This window comes from Acinonyx jubatus, chromosome F2, assembly GCF_027475565.1.
Source record: "Acinonyx jubatus isolate Ajub_Pintada_27869175 chromosome F2, VMU_Ajub_asm_v1.0, whole genome shotgun sequence".
Taxonomy (NCBI): domain Eukaryota; kingdom Metazoa; phylum Chordata; class Mammalia; order Carnivora; family Felidae; genus Acinonyx; species Acinonyx jubatus.
Genome location: NC_069394.1, coordinates 72,317,747 through 72,341,239, shown reverse-complemented (window position 1 = coordinate 72,341,239; position 23,493 = coordinate 72,317,747). Strand labels below are relative to the sequence as shown.

The following is a 23,493-nucleotide window of genomic DNA, read 5'->3' as shown; positions in this document are numbered from 1 at the left end:
TCCCAATCACCACTCTGTGTGCCCTGCCCCGTTCACTTGTCACGTTGGTAACGCATAACTCCTCAACTCATTTCTTGATCTCTCTCACCTTCCCTACTGGTATGGACTGAATTGTGTCCCCCCACCCCAAATTTGCATGTTGAAGCTCTACCCCACAATGTTTCAGAATGTGACTGTCTGGAGACAGCGAGTTTACAGAGATAATTAAGGTTAAATGAGGTCACATGGGTGGGCCCTAATCCCATATGGCCGGTTCCTTGGAAAGCTATGCCAAGACACCAGGGATGTGCATGCAAAGAAGAAAGCCTGTGTGAGGACACAGTAAGAAGATGGTCACCTACAAGCCAGGGAAAGAGGCCTGCGGAGAAACCAAACCTGCCAACACCTTGATCTTGAGTTTCTGGCCTCCAGAACTTGGAAGCCACCCAGTCCGTGGTATTTTGTGATGGCGGCTCTAGGAAATGAATGCACTGACCTGTCCCATTTCCCCCAATTCTCCTTTACGTGCTCTTAGCCTTCTCCCTAACCCCCCCCCCCCCACCACTGCTGACACAGCCGAATGAGAAGTAAATCGAATGGATACGCTTTGAGGTAAAATTAGAAATAGCTTTCTGCCTCTTGTTATCCTCAGCTATAAAATCAGGGAGTATCCTTCCCTTAGAGACTATGATTCTAAACCGCCTCCTGTAAAATTACCTCCTTCAAAGTACCCAGATGACTCTTCGGGCTTCATATTCCAACTCCCATCCTCCTCTAAGACATATTTTCAAGGTAAATCAACCTGTTCCTTAACTGACTTAACATATTCATATTTCAACAGCGTCCCCCCCCTTTTCTTTTGCATTGCAAAATTACTCAAAACAGAATGACCCGCGTGACGTTAGGGATTAAATTAGCTTTTGTTGGTTTCTCTGAGAATTGAAGCCCCATTTATAACGTAGTTTCGTCCATACAGTATGTTCTGAGTCCCCAATATTCTATTCACAAGTGCCTCTTCGGAAATTACTATATAGGAGTTGGGACTGTCTAATAAACACGGTTGAATTGAAAGAAGTCACATATCTTGACGCTATTTCTTTGGCGATAAGCCTTCGTTATTATGAGACGAGCAGCCTGAGCTAATTCTAACATGAGCGGAAATCCGAAAGGTGGCTGGCCTTACAGCTCCATAGGAAACTACACAGTGAACGAGTTACCTCACTGTGCCACAAGCGAAGGCCTGATTATGACCATTTCCGAAACTTCAGTTAATGACAAAGTAGGGTATAAACGTGAGGTTTTCCGTAAATGAATGCACCCTGAAGGGTTCTGTTGGCTCTCCGCCCAGTCTCTGCTGCATGTTCTGCCTCTGTCACCGCTGACCAGGCCACCTGTCTGCCTCGGGGACCCGGGGGCCGACTGCTCGGCCGGGCGAGGGGCTGAGACCCGGTCCACCTCGGCTTTCTCTTCGCAAATAGTGAACCCACCTCATCACGCAATCGGGTGCTGAGCTGTGTTCTCAATTCTGTGTGTAACTCTTTCCCAATAGTTTAATAGAGTGAGAAATCAATAGAAGGAAAAAGGTCTGCCAACAAAGCAGCCAAATAAAGCATTTGCAACTTGTGGAGCCTGGACTAAGGCAAAACAGGGGACCCCCACACCCCCACCCCAGAGCACGGAGCGCCTCCACACGCATCATTCATTTCCTTTGGAGCTGTGTTCAAACATCATCGGAACTCCTGCTGTAGGTAGAACCCCAGTCCGGAGCACTGGCGAGCAGTGGAGGGGAATAAAATACAGTTAGCCTCCTGTGGAACCGGCTTGCCCTGGAATCACTCCAAAGAAGTGATGAAGTAAAGGAACTAAGGTCCATATTTCTGAGAAACTAACTGCTGAGTCTGCCTGATTGTCCTGTGTTCACGCCAAAACACCCCCAGGACACCTGCCCTCACTTCTCAAGGACAGCCCTTGACCGACACACGTTACTTGGAGCACCGAAGGCTTCCCTAAATCCCTGGACCTACCTTCTCCCTGGCCATATACTCACCAACACACTCAAAGAAAAATTCTGAAGAAAAATAGTTTCCTGGATGTATTTCCCTACATGTATGTGTGTGTATGTATATATATATACACACACACACATGGGTTTTTTTAAGTTTATTTATTTTGAGAGAAACAAAGCTCAAGCATGGGGGAGAGGCAAAGAGAGAGAATAGAGAGAGAGAGAGTCCCAAGCAGGCTCCACGCCATCAGCACAGAGCCCGATGCAGGGCTCCATCTCATGAACCCTGAGATCACGACCTGAGCTGAAATCAAGAGTCGGATGCTTCACTGCCTGAGCCACCCAGGGGTCTCTCTGTTTGTTTAAAAAAAAAGACACAAACAAAAACAGGGGCGCCTGGTGGCTCAGTCGGTGAAACGTCCAACTTCGGCTCAGGTCATGATCTCAGGGTTCATGGGTTCAAGCCCCGAGTGGGGTTCTGTGCGGACAGTTCAGAGCCTGGAGCCTGTTTCGGATTCTGTGTCTCCCTCTCTCTCTGCCCCTCCCCCACTCATGCTCTGTCTGTCTGTCTCTCTCTCTCTCAATAATATAATAAATAAGCGTTAAAAAAAATTAAACAAAACCAAAAACAATTTCTGTTTCCCAGGGAGTTGGAGTGAATCTCTCTTTTTTTCCTGCCAGAAAAGTAAAACAAGATTACATATTGATGGAACACGTATTGATGGACAGTGGGGAAGAGAATCCATACCTCACTTACCACCTGGGTCCCTTATCCCTTTTTCCTCCCAGAAGGTTCAGAGGAACCAGAGACAAAAACGCCAAATTGGAAACTTAAAAGGAAGATAATTACAAATGAAAACCCTAGCGAAAATCACTCGTCAAGCCATCTTTCTTGGTAAAAGCAGACGTGGCGAAGTGGGAACGTGGCCGATCTGGATGAGAGTGGAGGGCGTTTTCACTGTGTTCTCTAACCTCTTCTCAGCGTTTGAAGTTTTGCGAAACAGCACGTCAGGGAGATCGTCCTTTCTCTTGTAAGCTCTCCCTTGTGTCAAAGCCTGTCTCACACAAACTCTGAACATTCTCGAAATTATCATTCATTTAGTCCGTGATAAATTGGCTCTAGAACTCCCGACGGTCCCATCGACATTCTGATTAACTTAACAGCAGATTTGGGGTCACTTTCGCTGACTGGGAAGTGGTTTTTAGCAAATGGGGTTAAGGATACCAGACATTGTTGGTGTATTGCTTTTTTTCAAATAAAGGCTGGAATTCTTTTTTTTTTTTTAATTTTTTTTTTTTAATTTTTTTTTCAACGTTTTTTATTTTTATTTTTGGGACAGAGAGAGACAGAGCATGAACGGGGGAGGGGCAGAGAGAGAGGGAGACACAGAATCGGAAACAGGCTCCAGGCTCTGAGCCATCAGCCCAGAGCCTGACGCGGGGCTCGAACTCACGGACCGCGAGATGGTGACCTGGCTGAAGTCGGACGCTTAACCGACTGCGCCACCCAGGCGCCCCAAGGCTGGAATTCTATAAAAATATCGTAGTATTAAAGTTTATGAATACTTGTAATTTTTCTATTTTTTTTTTCATGTATATCTTTATAGATAAAGAAATGGACTTGGTGGAGTCTATGAAAAAAAAACTAATGCCTCTGGTTTGGAGAGCAAGGTCCTTAATGTTAAATATATACCGACTCATTCAGCGACTACTGTTGTCTGCTGGAGATTTCTAGATTCGGGCCTGTCCTGGACCTTGCTGTGCAACCTTTTTAGCAAAATCGCTTCTCTCTCAACAGATACCAGTTTCTAACTAAAAGGAGAGCTTAGACTAGAAGAATCTGAATAATCTGTGATGCTCTGCGAAACATTAATGCCTTGGGTGCCTTGGGTGTCCAAGCCTCTGAATTGGGATCAGTCGAGGTGATGTAGAGAAGGGGCTGGTGAGTATGACATTGGCATTCGGTTATCTATCAATGAGATGGAGGCTGGAGCCTGAAACCCAGCCGCCCCAAAAATGTCTAACACTGATCCTGAGAGGGACAGACGGAGACTCCACAAAGAACAAGTCCGAGCTATCGGTGAGGCAGAGGACTGCCTTCCCCGCGAAAGGGACCACAGTTGAACGTAGCGACATTGTATGTGACTACACAGCAGCTCCTCATGCACACGTGGTTGGAGTCCCACCGCCAGCATCCTGGCAACCCTGGACCAGCTGAGCGTGGCCAGACGAGGCTCCCCCACGGTCGAGATTTTAGGATAGAAATGACATTACGGATTCTGTTAACTGTGGCCTACCTTCGACGACCTGAGTTCAGAGACACAGCCTGTCACTTTGACTTGCCACGAGGTGAAAAAAGTTGGCTCTCGAGAGGGAACAGCCTGGATTCCAATATGCTGCCACTGGCCAGCACTGTAACCTTGGGTCGGTGACTTGACCTTTCCGGAGTTCCCTCTCTCTCCTCTCTCACACAGGGGTAAAAGTAACGAGCACCTCCAAGGACTCTTAGGAGGATCAAATGAGATAAGTGAAGCAAGTGAAGTGAGTGTTCAAGCTTGGACCCGGACTGCATCACCCTGAATACATGTAGCCGTTAATAGGCTTTTAGGCTTTACAACCTAATAAATCTTTGAAGCTTTATAACCGCATGTTCTCTGTGCCAACTACTCAGCCCCGCAGCGGCATTACAAGAGCAGCCGAGACACAAACACAAATGGATTTGCTTGTGTCCCTGAGTAAGACCTCACTTATGGACGCGGAGATCTGAAGTTCGTGTAATTTTCAGACGTCACGAAATAGCCTTTCGACTTTCTTGCACCCGTTGAAAGCTGTACGCATCATTCTTAGCTTTCAACCTATGCAAAAACAGGTGGAGAGGTACCTTTGGCCCACAGTTGTATCCACGGCCAGACCTTACTCTACGAGAATCAAGACGTGGAAAGATGTATAGACACGTTCGCCAAGCTGTAAAATATATTGGGGAGCCACAATTAGAAATTTAGTGTAAAACAGTTTGCCATAGGGGCGCCTGGGTGGCTTAGTCGGTTAAGTGTCTGACCCTTGATTTCAGCTCAAGTCCCAATATCAGGGTTCATGGGTTCAAGCCCTGCATCGGGCCCTGTGCCGACAGCTCAGAGCCTGGAGCCTGCTTGGGATTCTGTGTCTCCCTCTCTCTCTGCCCCTCCCCTCCTCACTCTCTGTCTCTCTCTCTCTCTCTCAAAATAAGTAAATAAACATTATAAGTAAACAATAAGTAAATAGATAAAACAATTTGCTATAAAAACAGAATTTTGTCCATCTTGAACCATATAGAAATGAGTTTAATTTTCTTAATATGTAAAAAAACCCACACAAGAGATAATTCCACAGTAATATTAAATAGCAAGATTAAAAATCTTCAATGACTTGTATGAAGTATGGAGGAGATTTTTGAGTGAAGGAATATTTTGTTTTTTCTAAGAGATGAATAATAAGCAAAATTGTCACAGCCTGTCACTAGGTGAATGTTTGAAGCATTTGGAATATTGAAGAATTTAACGTACACACACGTTCACACGTTTATTTCTGAAAGGTGAATCATTTCAAAATTTTCAAATGTAACAGATTTTCTTAGAATTTGTAGTACAAGAAAAAAGTAAATTATATTTACATATATATACATACAGAAATATCAATAAAAATAGTACAGCTGATAACTCCAATGTTTCAAATATTTTACCAAAGCACTGTTGTATACAGGAGTTAAACACTACCATATAGCCCACAATTACTTTTCCTTCAGCTACAAGTCACTTAAAGATAAAACGTATTTAAATAAAACCCAATGTCGAGCTATAGTTAACGAACTCTTTGCATGTTTTATATCCAAAGTTGTTTTAAGCAGTCATTTTCATCCAGTTTTTATTTTAAAAGGTATCACATGAGAGCTACATTCTCTTCATTGATGGATGTTTAGTAATACCAGAAAAAACTGCCTTCTCTGAAAACAATCTTCTCATTCACATGAAATCTGATGAAGACATAGATAAAATAGTTGAAACCTGATGTAGACATTAGAGTTTCCAGCAAAAGTACATTGAACCATAGAGAATATTAAAACCATCTCTAATGTGTTTAGGATCTCAAGGTCATCATTTTAAAAGCCCTGAATACTATAGGGAACACTGAAAAAAAAAACATTTTGTTTTGATTAAGAAGCACGATAAAACCATTTGAAATATCGTTATAATATGCATCTCCATTTGACTGTGGTGGGAGCATGTCAGGTGTGGGCTTGGTTGTACGAGCAGCACATTTACCATGTGTTAAGATATTTGCTTACTTCTGGGTGTGCCTACCCCCTCCTTTTCCTTTAAAAGGGCTAATAATGCTCTAAACTTCCTGTATCCTTTAGAATGACATGAATCTGTCACAGGTGCTGGACAATGAAAGGGTTATACTCTAAAAAAACAAAAACAAAAACAAAACAAAACAACCAGATATCCCATATCTACTCAAACCATCATGTTGTTTCACTAAAACGTGAATCTGTACCTTCTACATAATTGTTGGGTGGTTTTTATAAAAATGAAATCATTTCCTTAGGAAAAAAAAATAAAACCATTTGCCAATTGGAATATCTTCATTCTGGGGGTGGGGGAGAGGAAAGACATTTTTTTTTTTTTTGAAAATAATGAACTTCAGTCCCTGGCTGTATGAACATTCACTGACTTATTCAAATGAAAACAAAGTATTGTGCTTCTAGAAGCTAGTTTTTTTCGCTAGCACAGCCTATGATAGCATCTGGGAACTGTCACCAAAATGTTAAGATTTACAAGCACATTGACCTGTGAATCAGTGCCACCACGGCCAAATGTGACTGTCCAGAGGGACTGATACGTGATGGTGTGATGCAGGCCAGTCACGTGATTTCTTGTCCTCTTTTGCCAACCGTATGTTCACAAATGTTTGAATTTATACTTAAACTCGATATCATTTAGTGGCGGCAAAACGCCCAAGCCTGCACGGGACTGGTCCAGAGGGGGACATTTAACATGACTGTCCACAAGCTCTAGTTCAAAATAGGAAAGCATCAGAATCAAAAACTGTTTGATTTCCTGCACAGCAAATAGTCTTCCTGGACATATGGTCGCTCCTGACCCAAAGGGCATGTAGTAATACTTCAACTTGATTCCGTTGCTGTAGAAGGTGGTCTTCGTCTTCCCATTTTCATCAAGATATCGATCGTATTTAAAAGTCTGCAATAAAAATACAAAGAAAATAAATCTATCAGCTAGTTTTAAAGGAATCTGTCTCTTGCTTGACCTGGAGGCTCCAACAAGTCATTCTCGTTTTTAATCCAATCTGTGGGTAATTTAGCAAATTCCCCACCTTGACTCAGAAAGTAATAGGGAATAGGAGTTTAACAAGAACCGACGGGAACAGAAAAAGCTTTATAATACCTTCCATCCTGCCTGGGTAACTAGTTCCTCTATTAGGCAGGACAAGAAGGACAAGTTCAGATTAGAAACTAGAAGAGCCAATATATATATTAGCTTCTAATTTCCTGGATTCGGGAGCAGTACTTAAGGAAAAAGGAAGCCAGCAACTCTCTTATCATGACTGCAAACAAAATCAGGCAAAGATGATGTGATGACAAATACCAGGAATTTTAAAATTCAGGACAGCCTCCAGGTTTTCCAACATATATGAATACTGGACATAATTCAGGAGGCAATGCCCATCTATGGTTTCAATGGTTAAATCAATTCTGCAGTGATAAATTTCCTCTTTATTTCCATCTGGGTAGGCCTCCCCTGGGTATTGAACTGGGATTAACAGTCACTTACCAAAGGGTCTGGGTAGATTTCTGGATCTAAATGCATCAACTGCGGATAAAGAGCTATGATGTCATCTTTGCGGATGTTATAGGAACCGTCCTGGAGGTGCAAAGTGAAATCCTCTTTAGCCGTCCGGATGTTCAGGGAGGCACTGGAAAGCCTCAGAGACTCCTTGATGATACTATCTAAATATTGTTAAAGGAAGCAAGAAGGAGAAGGAGGTAAAGAAGGATGAATGGAAGAACAAGTCATGTATTCAAAAGCCTCATAATATGGAGTCTGAAATACTGATAGCAACCTATTACACAAAGTTGAACAAACTCGGGACAGCCGGCCAGATAAAACCTTCCCAAACTTTATTCTGTTGCCCCTGTGCTATAACCAGTGATTCACTTGTGTCTGAATGTGCTTTCTAATCTGATAATCTGAGTTTGAAATAATCATTTAATCAAGATATAATCTTCTTGGACACCAATGGGAACTAGACTTCCATAATTTTATAGCTAAAATCATCTTATTTCTATCTGACACTAGACATCCAATACAACAGAAAAATCAGTGAATCACTTTCATGTGAATCAGTCAAAGTTAATTACTTTTGAGATTGAATATACTGCTAACCTTTTTATATGGAAACATTTTCCCGGATGTTTAACACAGCTACCGTTGAGTGTTTCCAAGAACCCATTTTCATCACTACACTCTGATGTTGTATGATGTAAAGGGGCAGAAAGAACCACCCTGAAAGTAGCTAAAATATGAAGATCTCATGCGAAGGTCTAGCCTGATCCTCTAGCCTCTGTCCTTTTAACTCTCGTGTTTTAGGTGCTCATCACATGATTGTATATAAAATCATAGCGTGTTAGCAGCTTTATTTTACAAATGAGAAAAGCAAGGCCCCCCAAAATGAAGCGACATGTCTGGGGGTCATCCATGGTGGGCACAACCCAACATAGGATCTATGCTTCTTGCCTCATGGTCACCTCCACTAAGGCCTGCTGCCCCTAATTGCATACACTGGTTTCTTTCCTCAAGAGAAAAGGAACAAAAACAAGAAGAAAACTCTTTATCACTACACACATAGAATACTTTCGTATTTCTGTAAAACACGGAGAAGCAAAGATAAGAAAAGTAAAACAACCTTCAATCCCATCAGTCCACCCATGCAGCTAATTGCGGTTTCTTGATGGTACTTTTTCCTCTTTGTTCCATGAAAATGAGTAATATGCTCCCAGTAATCGTAACATGAGTGGTAAGAGTCGGGCAGGGCAGAGACACAGTTGAGAAATGTAGGGTCAGGAGTCCCACATAAACACTGTCTCTGGGTCCACCATTCTATCCCAGCTCAGAACTTAACCTTTAAATATCAATTTCCTCTCTGGTTATATAGAAACTAGTCCCCAGTCATAGGATTGCTGTGAGGCTCAAACAGGACAACACACATGAAATACTTAGCTTCATGCTTACAAAGTAAGTACGTAATGCATGTTGACGATTACCGTTTGTGGCGCAGTCAATGAAATGTAACACAGTAAACGTACCTAGCACTGGTGTCTCATTCAGTTGCCTTTGATTCAGACAAATAGGACTGCCTTCAAAGCTGATTTTTTGGCCAGCATTCTCTAGGGTCCTTTTCACTTCTTCAGTGGCTGCTTTCAGTGCTTCAGGGCTCCTATCAAATGTTGAGAAAAGAAAAGATGTGCAGAAAATAAATGGTGTCTATACCAAAGGAGCTGCCAACAAATAGGAGTTTTCCCCTTCTTTTAAGGAGGCGGCCAAGACGCCAGAGAAGGTGGGGAAGGGGCATTCGCAGTTACTTGTTACTCCGTTTTGCACTTGTGTTTAAGTCCTTGGATATTCGCAAGAATCGTTGCCTTACAAGGCCTTGGACATAGAAGTAAAACTTGGGGCATACTTCTATAAATAAATGATTCTAATAAGGAGTACCTGGCCAAATCAGTCACACACATAGCAATGGAGGAGGAAAATTGCCTCTAAGATAACAATTATAGAGTGCAAATGGAAATCTGAATTTACTCTTAAAATCCATACCACGATTTCAGGTAGAACAATAGCTCTTCCATTCATATTGTAAGTCATTGTTCTAGCGTGTTGACTTGTAAAATGAATGGCACTTCATTTCAGCGCATGGACATTTAGTAGATGCCATGGGAAGGGGTCTATAGAACACGATTGCATCTATAGATGAGATTTGAGTCCCGTAAGTATATGTGTGGCTATCATAAAATGGCTACTATTACCTTGATGATATTACGTTGATGTTGTAACCTTACGGTAAATATATAAATTTATTCTGGATAGAGCTTTCTCAAGTAAAAACTTTGGAAGCCATTTAACATCTGAGGCAGATTTGTAATGGAGTTTTATATCTAAAATTGTTTCTAGATATTTTTTATATTAAAGGCATAGCATAGTCAACCATCAGTGGGAATTTGGCTTTCCCAATGGTACAGAATAGTAGTTTTGTATCCATGTGACACGAAACACTCAACTTAACTGGGATAATTCAGTGAACAATTTGAATGGCAAATTTCTAAAAACACTTGGGAAGAAAATCATGTTATGTAAAGTGTATATTACATACAGTGTTTTCGTTACATACATTTAAAAGGCAAAATCTAGCTAAATCCCATCAATAACGATTAATAATAATATGACTGATCCACAGCTATCATAGTTGGTGAGATGAACTCTAAGAAGTAATAAGGGAGCGAAAAAAACCAAACTATTGATGCACAAATGAATAAGGCATAGGTACTGCCCTCTTACTGTCCAGAAGTCAGAAGCGCTTAAATATATTTTTGTGATTATGAAGACAGAATTCATCAACTTAAGGAGGCATCATGAGGAACAGCTTGAGGTTGAAAGCCAGGGCTCTGGGCCCAGGCGGCCTGAACTGACCCTACATAGTGTGTTATTTTCCCCTAGGAAGGTCTCCGCTTCTACAAGATGCATTTACCAGTCACATTTGCTTATGTTTTTATGCGGATTGGATGAGCTGATACCTGTTAAGCACTTATAACGTAAATGTCACACTCTTGATTGACAGCATGACAAAGTACGATGACTCTTTTTTTTTTTAAGTGAAAATAGTAGATTTTCTTCCTCTCTATTCAAATAAAGAAACCAACGGCTACGTGGCTCGTTACCTAATCATTTGAAATAAGCTCCAGAAAGTCGCCGGAATGGTGTTTGCTTGTGATGCCCAGAGGACAGCGAGGTGTGTCTTGGCCTTCTCCATGTCATCTAAGGTGTAAAGCATATCATTCAGAAACCTGACCAGTTCTGAGATGTGGGCTCTCTTTCCGAGGTTCTCGTGTCGCAAGCCCTCTGCCAGTTTTTCCCGAGCATGGTGCGCGGTCTTGAACACGTGAATGGGGAGGCCTGCCACCAGAGCCGGAAAGATCTTGTCAAACTGCTTGAAGTGGTCAAGGTTATTTAGAATAAGTGCTTTTTGTGCATCTTGCCCTGTAAGATCTTTGCCGAAGAGGGTTAAATACCCAGCTTCAAACATCACTCGGTAGCAGAAGGAATACATCCCTTCTGTCACCCAGGCAGGCGTGTTTGACTTAGCTACCAGTGGACGTCTCATGACAAGTTGGAGGTTCTCCATCATGGCTTCTGTGAGGGAATTCAAGGCATCGCCCTGCAGGGTTTTGATGAAAGTTTTGTTTATGTTTTCAGTGGTATTTCCGTCACTTGGGTCAATGCTTCTGTGCCCAAATACCTGACGATAGATGAAATGTGCGAGAAAAGAGATTAAACCTGATGCAGTGCTAGAAAGTGGCTGAAAACCAGATGAGATACTTTCATAATCTTCTACTTGTTAAAAAAAAAAAAAGGGGGGGGGGAAGGAGGGAAATTGGCCTTTCCACATACAGAGAACTTTTCAAAGACATGGCTTCCTGAAAAGCCAAGTTGAAATTCCAGTTCTTCGGTGGAGTATCCCTCAACGCACACAAGTTGCCTATTTCTTACTTTTCTTATGCTACTGCATCTATTGGAAGGTTAATTTGGTACTAATCTATATTTGTCTTAGTCATCAGTTCTCTTCTATATTTTTTGTAGATGTACTTTACCAGACTTTAATCTGCTTAGAGCAGAGACTGTGTCTAACACTTCCTTGCAGAGACTCACTAAATATTGGCTAACTCCCTTCTCTATTAAGGAGCCTCTTAGATTATAGCTAAGCGATACCAAAATATCTGATCAGTTGCTTAACAAAATTGAACAACCGGTGTGGCATAGAGTGTGGCAAAACAGTTGTTCAGGGGTCAGTTCCCACCACATGTGCTCTGGGAGTCATGTAGACATCGTTGACAAGAGTGAGTTTGTACCTGTCTTACTGATACAGTGCCATGTGGCTCAGCAAAATATTCCATTTTTTCTCTCAGCCTAGGTAGTTAAGAAATGACAAATCTATACCTATTTTGACTTTGGAAATGACTAGTACCAAGAGGTTATATCTAATTGGATCTATTATATTTCTAAGAATCTCCGTGTAAGGGTAACCCTCTTCGCCACCTCTATTTTTTAAGTCTAAGTACATCAAAATGCTAAGTAAACTGACATGTTCAGAAGTAGAAAACAAAGAAGCAGAATGCTATACACACGGGAAACGGGTTACCTTTGCAGAAGTAGTGAAGTGGAACTTTTTCCAATCCAAATATTTTCCATGGCACAACACTTTCTGATATGACAAGGGATTCGTGAGAAAGTGGACATAGTTTCCCATCAATCTGCAGGTGAAAACAGGACCATGTTTCTTTTGAATTGCTCTCAGGAACTCAAGAGGATTCGCCCCAAATTGCAGAGCACATCCCAGGTACGGAATCAACCCATTCTCCAGAGGTGGTTCACCCATCTGTCTGTAAGACACAAATACATGATAGATATGAGAAATTACACATTGTTTTTTTTATTTACACCTCGTTTTTAAACTTTTACTACTGACTTTCAGCTTCAAAGCTCTCTACAGTTCTAGATAGTTTTTTTGTCCCTGGGGCCCTCATCTTTTACTAAAATAATGGGTTGTATTAACTTAGTAACATGAAAATGATTGCTATATACATCCATCCATCCATCCATCCATGCATTCCACAAAACTTATTGTCTACTAAATGATAGTCATTTTTCCCAGTGATGAGGATAAAAGAATCAACAAGGCCAACAAGATTCTTGCTCTCAGTACAGATGAAACTACCTACATTCTAGTGTTTATATTTTTTCTAAGCATCATTGGCCTGAGTATCTCAGAATGTTTTCTCTTATTGTTACCCTTAAAGATACAGAATACTGAATTGCAGAGAAGATGGCAAAATTGAAGTGTTCAGAATCTTCACAACTTAAAGATATCATTCTATAGTGATATTTGACAATAAGAATCTCATTTAAAAAATTAGGTTATTATAAGATGAAATTATGTAAGAGTTGACAGGATCATCAATTGTGATTCAACACTCATGCTATTTTTTTGCATCTTTTTTCAAATATAGTTGACACACAGTCTTTTTTTTTTTTTTTTTTTAATAGAGTGTAAGTGAGGGAGGGGCAGAGGGAGAGAGAGAAAGAATCCCAAGCAGGCCCCGTGCCCAGCACAGAGCCCAATGCAGGGCTCAATCTCACAACCATAAAATCATGACCTGAGCTGAAACCAAGAGTCAGATGCTTCACCAGCTGAGCCACCCAGGTGGCCCAACACAGTCTTTCATGCTATTTTAAATGTTTTTATTAAATAATATCAACATTAATTCTCCAACATAAACTCCTATCCCTCTTGACAGAATTACTTAGCATAAAATAATTATTTTCATTGTAGTTCAAAGATAAGTAAGGTTCACTAAAACTAGAAATTATCAGGCCTGAATTAAAATACCTTAAAGCACACACACCAAAAAACTTGTAAAAGACGGACAACACATAGCAATCTACATAGCCGAAGACATGTTTCGGGTAATTCCGTCTTTTGGAGATTGATATAACAGAATACTTACATACCCCTCCCCCAAATGCTCTTTGAGCCAATCAGAAGGTAAAGAAATATGGCTATGTATGTGACTCTATTTGTACTTCTTATATGCTTGAACCAATTATAAACGACACACAAAAAGTGATAGTATATATATGTAGCAGTTTCCCAATGTAGCATGGTTGATTATCAGTAATGAGAAGAAAGTGACAGAATAATCAATGCAAGCTCTGTGCTCTTGTCCAAACCTAGGCTGAGTCTATACGATGCCCAAGAACTGACAGAGCATCTTTTTAATCCTCATGTTAGAAAGAAACCCTTCCCACTGCAGACCCCACTTACCATTTGTATCCTTACTAATCCAGACTTCACCTTTACAGACACACATAAACATGCAAAGAGACCTTATAAAATTTGTCGGGTATGTTTAACAAGTTTGTACATTTTTGCATGACCATGGATATGTCAAAACTAAAAGGGAAACACTGTCATTCTATCTTTTGTTAGATATAAGATCTCACTTTAAAATTTTTAATTAATTTAAAATTTTTAAGTTTTTTAATTAAAGAAGAAAATGCTAATGAGTATAAGTGCAGGACACCAAATTTATTATATAACCATGAAGGTAAAAGACTATTAAACGAATGAACTAAAATGCAATTCAAAGATAAAACCTTCCTTACCTTCTCCTCATTCCAAGAATAAGCCACAAACAACAGCACACTGCTACCACAATCCCCCAGATCAAAGATACGGTCATCATTTTACAAATCTAGTGCAAACTCTAATCCGACTCTCTGATTAGAAAGGTAAGGATGTCACCGAACAGAGACTCTAGCTAGACTTTTATATAAGGTAGGATCCTACACTTGAGTGACCAAAGCAAACAATTAACCATTTGTTCATCTTATTAGAAAAAAAAAAAAAAAACAACTGGCCTTGAACTAAGTCCACAGGTATCAGAAGAGGTTCCAAAACAATCAGAGACCTGGAATACTTGATAAGTTGAAGGTCTCTCAAACATACACTGACTTAACATTCAGACCTGGCAACAACAGCTAATATTGCAAGTTTAGTATGCTTATAAAGAGAACAAAACATAAACGTGTTCAGGATATCAAATAGCAATGTAAAATGTAATAATTTAAAGAAAATAAACATACATTATCATCAAGCTAATGAGTAGATCTTGTTACCTTTTGAAGAAGAAATCAATTTAAATCATTTGCAAGAGATAATCGTGGTCAAGTTCAAAGGAAAGAGAACTGGGTGAAATGTTTCTGCTGCTTCACGTTTCAGCGCGTTCACAAAATCATAAATATTTTGCTATATATAGTAACACATTACTTACCTAACATTCTCAAGCAGGTATCCCACATAAGTCCACCTGCCACTTAAACAGTTTATTTTAAGCACCAAAATTTTATCAACCATTTTTGCTCATTGAAAATACATTGTTACTTTTTCTAGTTGTTAAAGTAATGCAATTTCATTTCAAATAATTTAAGACTAACTGAAACCTATCTTGGTAGAAAGTGAAAGTCAATTTATAACTAACCTTCCCTACTACTCCCCACTCAGAGCCAACAACCGTTAACTTGTATGGTATGTATCCTTCTAAATTTTATTCCAACACACATATATATTACTTGAGCACCTACTCTGTGCCAAGAATTCTTCAAAAGTATTCTGGTTATAGGTGTTAACAAGATAGACAGATTGCCTAATCTAATGTAGACTCTCTTTCAGTAGAGAGACAGCTACTAAAATATAAGTGTTATGAATAAAATAAAACACGGTGTAGAGAGTATCGGGGATGAGAGCAACTTTAGACATGGTGTTCAGGGAAGGGCTGTCCGAGGAGGTGACATTTAAGATCTGAATGACAAGAAGTGATTAGTCAAGTGAGAATCAGAAGGAAGAGACTTTTAATTTTTTTTAATTTTTTTAATGTTTATCTTTGAGAGACAGAGAGAGACAGAGTGCGAGTGGGGGAGGGGCAGAGTGAGAGGAAGACACAGAGTTCCAACCAGGCTCCAGGCTCCGAGTTGTCAGCACAGAGCCCGATGCGGGGCTCAAACCCACGAACTGTAAGATCATGACCTGAGCCAAAGTTGATGCTTAACCAACTGAGCCACCCAGGCACACCACAAGGAAAAGAATTTCAGGAAGAGGGAACACCACATGAAAGGTCCTGAGTCAAGGATGAACTTGGTATGTCTAAGAACCAGAAACAAACAGAGGCAATAAGAGGAAACGTGGTTAAGATACAAAGAGCTTGACGTAGACACGAGCTAGTTCATGTACAGAGATGCTTCAGAGTAGAGAGAGACGGATTTTGGAGGGCAACAGGTCAAAATACAGTCTTTAGTTCTGTAGATTGCTATGTGTGGCCAAGTTGACAACTGAACTTGAAAGAGTCTCAAGCTAGGAAGAAAAACCAAGTTGGGAATAGAAACCTCAAGCCTTCAGCATTTGGGTGGTACTTAAAGCCAAAAGGCCTTACAAGATCACCAAGGGAGACCATAAAGGCCACACCAGGCCACAAAGGACTCCACTTACTGAGGTCAGTCAGAGACCAGGCAAAGAGGAGAAGGGTAAGGAAGAACCAGGAAGAAAATCAAGAGAATGTGGTGTCACAGGAAGCAAAAGGAAAATGCATTTGAAGAGAGATCAGTGATTAACTATCACATACTACCTGGAGGTTGAAAAAAATGAGCAACACTGGATTTGACAGCATGGAAATGGTTGGTGAATCACATATAAACACACAGGGATGGGTTGTATGGAATGTCACGGCAGGATATCACAGAGAAAACACCAACCTAATATCTGAACAATTAAGCCCTTTAGAATTGCCCCTCAAACAAATAAAAACAAGCAAAATACCTAAAGGAGAGGGGGCATGGGACCTCTTACTATCATCTTGCAACTTCCTGTCGATCTATGATTATGTCAAAATTAAAGATTTTCAAACGGTGAAGGGGAAATACATTCACAACCCCAGGCAAACTTTCTGAAGTTTTGTCCTCTTATAATCCTACCAACCTCTTATAATCCTACCAACTCCTTTCAAATACAGCCTGGTTAGTGTTTATCTCCGTTTTCCTTACCCTGATCTATTCTTTTTACTCCTTTACTTGCTATCCCTCTTCTCTACAACAACAGCCCCGGAAACACACACACACACACACAGTTTCCTTCAGTTGGCTGAGGGAAAGCAATGGCTTGAATACAAATATTCATATTTTTTCATGTTATATCCGGCTTATGTGTTCCTTCTGAGGATATCACTTCCTGCTGCTGTCATATGTCCACAAATAACCTCCATCACACCCCTAACATCCTGCTTCTAATCCAATGAGTGGGAATTAGATGCTTGTTACAGTTGTCAAAACAATCCGTAAACTTCATGGAAATCCCTACAAGCTCTCCTGATGCCTACGGGTGTAAAAATTTCATGCATGAATTTTAGGACATCTCAGTGTGTTCAGCATGGTGCTCAGAGCATCAGGCACTAAGTAAATGCTAGCTGAGTTGGAAAGCCCTTTGCTTGCTTTTTGATTCTCTGCTATGTTTCAAAATGTGAAACTTCTCTTTGCTGTCTTTGCCTCCCTGCTCTCTCTGGTTCCACACTCACACACTCATGCTCGTTCACACACACACACACACACACACACTCATACACGCCACACTGAGCCCCTACTACTCGTGTCAGGCACTACATCAACACTGGGGACACAGTGCTTTGTTAGGCAGCTGTGAGCCCTGACCCTGTGGGGCTTCTGCTGCAGTGGGGGGACGACTAAGTGCCCTGATGCCCAAAGAAGGATACTCTAGTTGCCAGAAGGCCAGGCGTGATAAACCGAGTTTATCTAAACTCTCTAATCCCTCCATTGCCTGTCAATTTCCTCTTTGTTTGTAGATAGTAGCAGAGAGCATATGCTGCTGTGCAGAGGAATAACCTTGTTCTGAGCCTCAAAGAATATAAGGCCTGAGTCGATACCCCATGGCCACGAACACACGTATACAAAACAAAGAAACTCAGACGAGAGGAACAGAAAGTAAAAAGGACAACTACAGCTATCAACTTATGTCAGCTAATGACACATGTCAGTAGTTTTTATTAAGAAATGCAGAGCCTAAATGCCCATCAACTGTTGAGTGGATAAGGAAATTGTGGTTTATATACCCAATGGAATACTACATGGCAATGAGAAAGAATGAAATCTGGCCTTTTGTAGCAACGTGGATGGAACTGGAGAGTGTTATGCTAAGTGAAATAAGTCATACAGAGAAAGACAGACACCATATGTTTTCACTCTTAGGTGGATCCTGAGAAACTTACCAGAAGGCCATGGCGGGGGGGGGGGGCGGTGGAAGAGGTTAGAGAGCAAGGGAGCCAAAACATAAGAGACTCTTAAAAACTGAGAACAAACTGAGGGTTGATGGGGGGTGGGAGGGAGGGGAGGGTGGGTGACGGGTATTGAGGAGGGCACCTGTTGGGATGGGCACTGGGTGTCGTATGGAAACCAATTTGACAATAAATTTCATATTAAAAAAAAAAAGAAATGCAGGAAACATGGTTTATGAACAACTTGCACATCAGTATGATTGCTTTAAATAAAATGAACTGTGAATGTGGCCAGACAATTGAGGCGAACAAGTGGTTTTCCAGAATTTACAAGTCAGACTAGCTCTCTATGGTGGAACCTAGATTGCCTGAATTAATGCAATGCTTTGCATTTTTTCAAAAGCATCTCATTTCCCCCAGATCAAGACTGCACATCAGGTTCCTAATTCAGGGCAAGTCAGTGGGAGAGGAAAGTGGAATGAGCTGCTGAAATTCCATTATGAGTAATTAGGGCTCTTAAAGAAGCATTTAGGAAATATGTCGATTCACATTTGAGCCACATCATCCATTTTGTTTTTTGTTTTTTTTCCAGAAAATAAAAAACCCCATTCTGTTATGGCAGATAGAGCGTATCTGATTCTCAAACATAGTTTTGAATCTTAAACACATGGTTCTGCGGTTGTAAATGCCTGGTATATCCAAATGTGTCCATTGGGCAAATACAATTTCACAAGACTAGAGAATAAGAAGGGGCTGGTAAGTTCTGTTTCAGAGAATCACAATCATTTTTACACTTGTTTTGAAGTTTTCACTTTTTAAAAGCTTCCGCCGTATCTTTTCTCCTTGAATGGAATAATTAACTCAGGTGGGCAGGATAGGTATTTTAGCTATTTTAAAGATGAGGAAATAGAGGCGTGAAGGTTTAGTGGCTGAATGTCACATGGCTTGAAACAGGTCAGGGGCGGCTGGGTGGCTCAGTTGGTTAAGCGTCCGACTTCGTCTCAGGTCATGATCTCACGGTTTGTGAGTTCAAGCACCGTATCAGACTCTGCCATCAGCGTGGAGCCTGCTTGGGATTCTTGCTCTTTCCCTCTCTCTGCCTCTCCTCTGCTTTCAGTCTGTCTCTCAAAAATAAAAAAAAAAATAAATAAACATTTAAAAAAAAAAAGAAAAGAAAGAAACAGGTCAAATAGCTCAAAGCCGGCCTTAAATCTGGGTCTGCGTCTATACTGCCACTGACTAAGTACATACCTGTGAACAAGGCGCTATCCTCTCCAAGGCTTTGCTTTCTTCTCTGTAAAATGGGAATGATTATACTGCATGACTCCTAATACAGATGTCAAGGTGAAGTAAGGCAACGTGTGTAAAATGTTTGGCCTGGGGTTTGGCACAACCTGTGCTCCAAATGTTTGTTGTCCTGGCAAATCCAGGCCACAACCCTCGATTTTTCTGTGTTGAAGCTCAGCATTCCTCCCTTACGGCTCAGAACCTCACAAGAAGTTCAGTGCAACCGAAGGGCACCTGACCACGCGTTTAGGAAAGAGTTCCCATGCCACCTACATACTCAGACATGAAGATGATTCATCAAACATGTTTTGAACACTGAGTACGTAGAAGGCGCTGTTAAGTAACGAGGGAGAGATGGACAGATTCCTTAGCAAACACTTGTTTCGTGCATGCATTCATATTAATTTAGCACCTACTTTGTGCAAGGCACTTTTTAGGTGCTGAGGGGATGGAGGGAGCTAAGACAGGCAAAGTCTCTGGCTTCGAGGGGACGCTGCCAATCAGAGGAGCACAAATCCACTGTTTGATTTCTGATAAAGAAACATTGCGTCCGTTACCAGAAAAGGTCAGGCAGCGCATTGGCGTTTTGTGCCAAGATCTTCACGGGCTTGCCTCATTTGGTCCGCACGGTAGCACCATGAGATGGACGCTGCTGTCTCCATTTGTAGATGACTCGACTCTGTGAAGCTCTGGCCCCAAGCCTTTTTTGATGGGTCTCACCTTAATCAGAACTTTCTGGAACTCAGTCCAGGAAGCTCAACTGGACAGTGAGAGAAGAGAAGCAATGGTTCACTGGACCCTTTGGGCCCAACCAACCTTGGCAGGAGGTTAAGAGAGCTCAGGAAGAGGGAGAAAGGGGAGGGCAGCCAGAGGAGAGGGAGTCAGCTGAGCCCTCTTCCATTTTTTTTCCATTTTTCACTTGTTTCGAACAGTGCTACTGTGAACGCTCACATTCAAGTTTTTGTGTGACCATATGTTTGAAATTTCCTGGGTATATAACGAAGAGTGGATTTTCTGGGTCAGATGGTAACTTCATATTTAACTTTATGACTGGCTTCCAAATGGCTATATTATTTTACATTCCCACCAGGAATGTATGAGAATTCCAATTTTTCCATGTGCTTGTCAACACTTATTATTGTCTTTTTTTTTTAATTATAGCCATCCCATTAGGTATGATGTTGTGCATCTTTTTATGTGATTATTTGCCCTTGCAAATCTTTGCTCATTTTTTAAGTAGGTTATTTGTCTTTTTATCGTTCAGTTGTTAGAATTCCTCCCATATCCTGGATACTTTACCGTTAGCAGATACGATTTTTCAATATTTCTTCCCATCCTGTGGGTTGTCTTTTCATTTTCTTGGTAAGGTCTTTGGATGCACAAACGTTTTTAATTTTGATGAAGTCCAATTTATCTATTTATGTATTGGTTACTTATACTTTTGGTGTTGTATCTAAGAAACATGGCCTAATTTAAGGTCATGAAAACATAACACCTATGTTTTCTCCTAAGGGTTTTATAGTTCTAACTCTTCTATTTGGAGTTTTGATCCATTTTGTGTTAATTTTTGTATATGATATGCGGTAGGGAGTCCAACTTTACTCTTTTGCACATCGATATCCAATTGTCCCAGCACAGTTTGTGGAAAAGAATGTTCATTCCCAAGGAAATCTCTCAGCACCCTTGTTGAAAACCCTTTGACCATACATGGAAAGGTTTATTTCTGGACTCTCAACTCTATATTCCATTGATCTACATGTCTATCCTGGTGCCAGAACCTCAGAGTTTTTATTGTTTTAGGCTTGTAATAAGTTTTGAAATTGGGAAGAATGAATTCTCCCACTTTGTTCTTTTTCAAGATTGTTTTGGATATTCTGGATCTCTTACATGTCCATATAAGTTTTAGAATCAGGTTGTAAATTTCTGCAAAAAAAAAAGTAGCTACAATTTTGATAAGGGTTGCATTCACTCTGTAGATCAATTTGGAGAGTATTGTCATCTTAACAATATTAAGTCTTTTGATCCATGGTCATAGGATGACTTCCCATTTATTTAGGTCTTTAATTTCTTTCAATGATGTGTTACAGTTTTCATTATACAAATCTTGCACTTTCTTGTTGTTGTTAAATTTATTCTTGTTATTTTATTCTTACTGGTGCTATTGTATAGGAGGTTGTTCTCTTAATTTGCAGATTGTATATTGCTAATGTATAGAAATAAACTAATTTTCAGATGTTGATTTTGCATTCTACAGCTTTGCTAAACTTGTTTATTAGCCCTAAGAAATTTTTTATGGCTTCTTTAGGATTTTCAATATAGAATATCATGTCTTCTGAAAATAGAGGTAGTTTTCCTTTCATATATGTATGTCTTTTATTTCTTTTTCTTGCCCAACTGCCATGGATATAACTTCCAATACAGTTTGAATGGAAGTGACAAGAGCAGATGTCCTTGTCTTGTTCCTTACCTTTGGGGAAAAGTTTTTAGCCTTTCATCATTAAGTATGATGTTAGCTGTGGTTTTGTGTGGATACTTTTCATTGTGTTGAGGCAGTGTCATATTTCTCAGGGTTTTTTTAGTGATTTATCATGAAAGGGTGTTGGATTTTTGTTAAGTACTTTTTTCTGCATCTATTGAGATGACCGTGTTATTTTTGTCCTTATTGCATTAATATGGTGTATTTCATTGATTAATTTTTGTATGTTGAACCATCCTTGCATTCCTAGGATAAATCACATTTGTTAATGGCATATATGCTTTTTATATGTTGCTGTATTCAGTTTGCTAGTACTTTGTTAAGGATTTTTGCATCCATATTTTTAAAAAATACTGGTGTGTAGATTATTTTACCTGTGGTATCTTTATCTGATGTCAGTACCAGATAACACTGGATTCATAGGATGAATTGGGAAGTAATACCTCCTCATTTAATTTTTGGAGAATTTGTGAAGAGTTGGTATTATTTCTTTTTTAAATGTGTGGTAAAACTCACCAGTGAAGCTGTCTGATTCTGGTATTTTCCTTGTAGGAATTTAAAAAAAAATTAGTGTCTTTTCTTATTATAGGTCTATTCAGATTTTTTATTCCGTCTTGAGTTAGCTTTGATAATCTGTGTCTCTCTGGAACACCTCCATTTTACCAGGGTTATCTAATTTGTTTGTACATAGTTGTTCTCAGCATTCCCTTATTTTTCCCCTCTTTTTATTTCTATAATGTTAGTAGAAATGTCCCCTCATTTAGTCTTCATTTTAGTAATTTGAGTCTTGTTTCCCTCTTTTTTTGGTTAGGCTAACTAAAAGTTTGTCAATTTCCTTTGTCTTTTCAAAGAACCAACTTTTGGTTTTATTAATTATACCTATTGTTTTTCCACCCTATTTCATTTATTTCTGCTCTGATTTTTATTATCTCCTTCCTTTTGATTGCTTTATGCTTATCTTGCTCTTACTTTTCTAACTTCATAAGGTGGAAGTTTAGGTTATTAATTTGAGGTCTTTCTTTTTTAAAAATATAGGCAGTTATACGTTTCTAAGAAACTGCTTTTGGTGCATTAATTTTTGGCATGTTATGTATTTAATTTCATTTGTCTCAAAGTATTTTCTACTTTTCTTTGTGTTTTCTTCTTTGATCCATCGGTTATTTAGAAGTGTGTTACTTAATTTCCACGCATTTGCAAAGTCCCGAAATTTCTTTCTGTTATTGAGTTCTAATTTCATTCCATCATGATTAGATGCATGAGTTCAATCTTTTATATTTGTTAAGACTTATTCTATGGACAAATCATATCTGTCCAATATACCAAGTGTACTTTTTGTATTCTGCTGAAGATTTTGTATTCTGCTGTTGTTGTGTGGGATGTTCTGTATACATCTATTGACTCTAGTTTGTTTATAATGTTCAAGTATTTTAGATCCCTTTTGGTCTCTTACCGTTCTGTTTATTAGTGGAAGTTAAGTATTGAAGCCTCTGTTACTATTGAATTACCTATTACTCCCTTAAATTCTGTCAGTGTTGCTTCATGTATTTTACAACTCTATTGTTAGGTGCATATATGTTTATAATT

General features: G+C 40.0%; 1 protein-coding gene across 1 annotated transcript; it reads right to left on the bottom strand.

The window, feature by feature from the left end:
- Positions 1 to 5,529: 5,529 nt before the first annotated feature.
- Positions 5,530 to 14,651, bottom strand: LOC106984174 (cytochrome P450 7A1). The gene is made up of 6 exons (XM_015082387.3): positions 14,476 to 14,651; positions 12,452 to 12,692; positions 10,974 to 11,551; positions 9,345 to 9,475; positions 7,813 to 7,988; positions 5,530 to 7,221 (listed from the first exon to the last, which is right to left on the bottom strand). The coding sequence occupies exons 1-6, from the start codon at positions 14,553 to 14,555 to the stop codon at positions 6,922 to 6,924; spliced, it is 1,506 nt and encodes a 501-aa protein (XP_014937873.1). The 5' UTR covers positions 14,556 to 14,651; the 3' UTR covers positions 5,530 to 6,921.
- Positions 14,652 to 23,493: the final 8,842 nt, after the last annotated feature.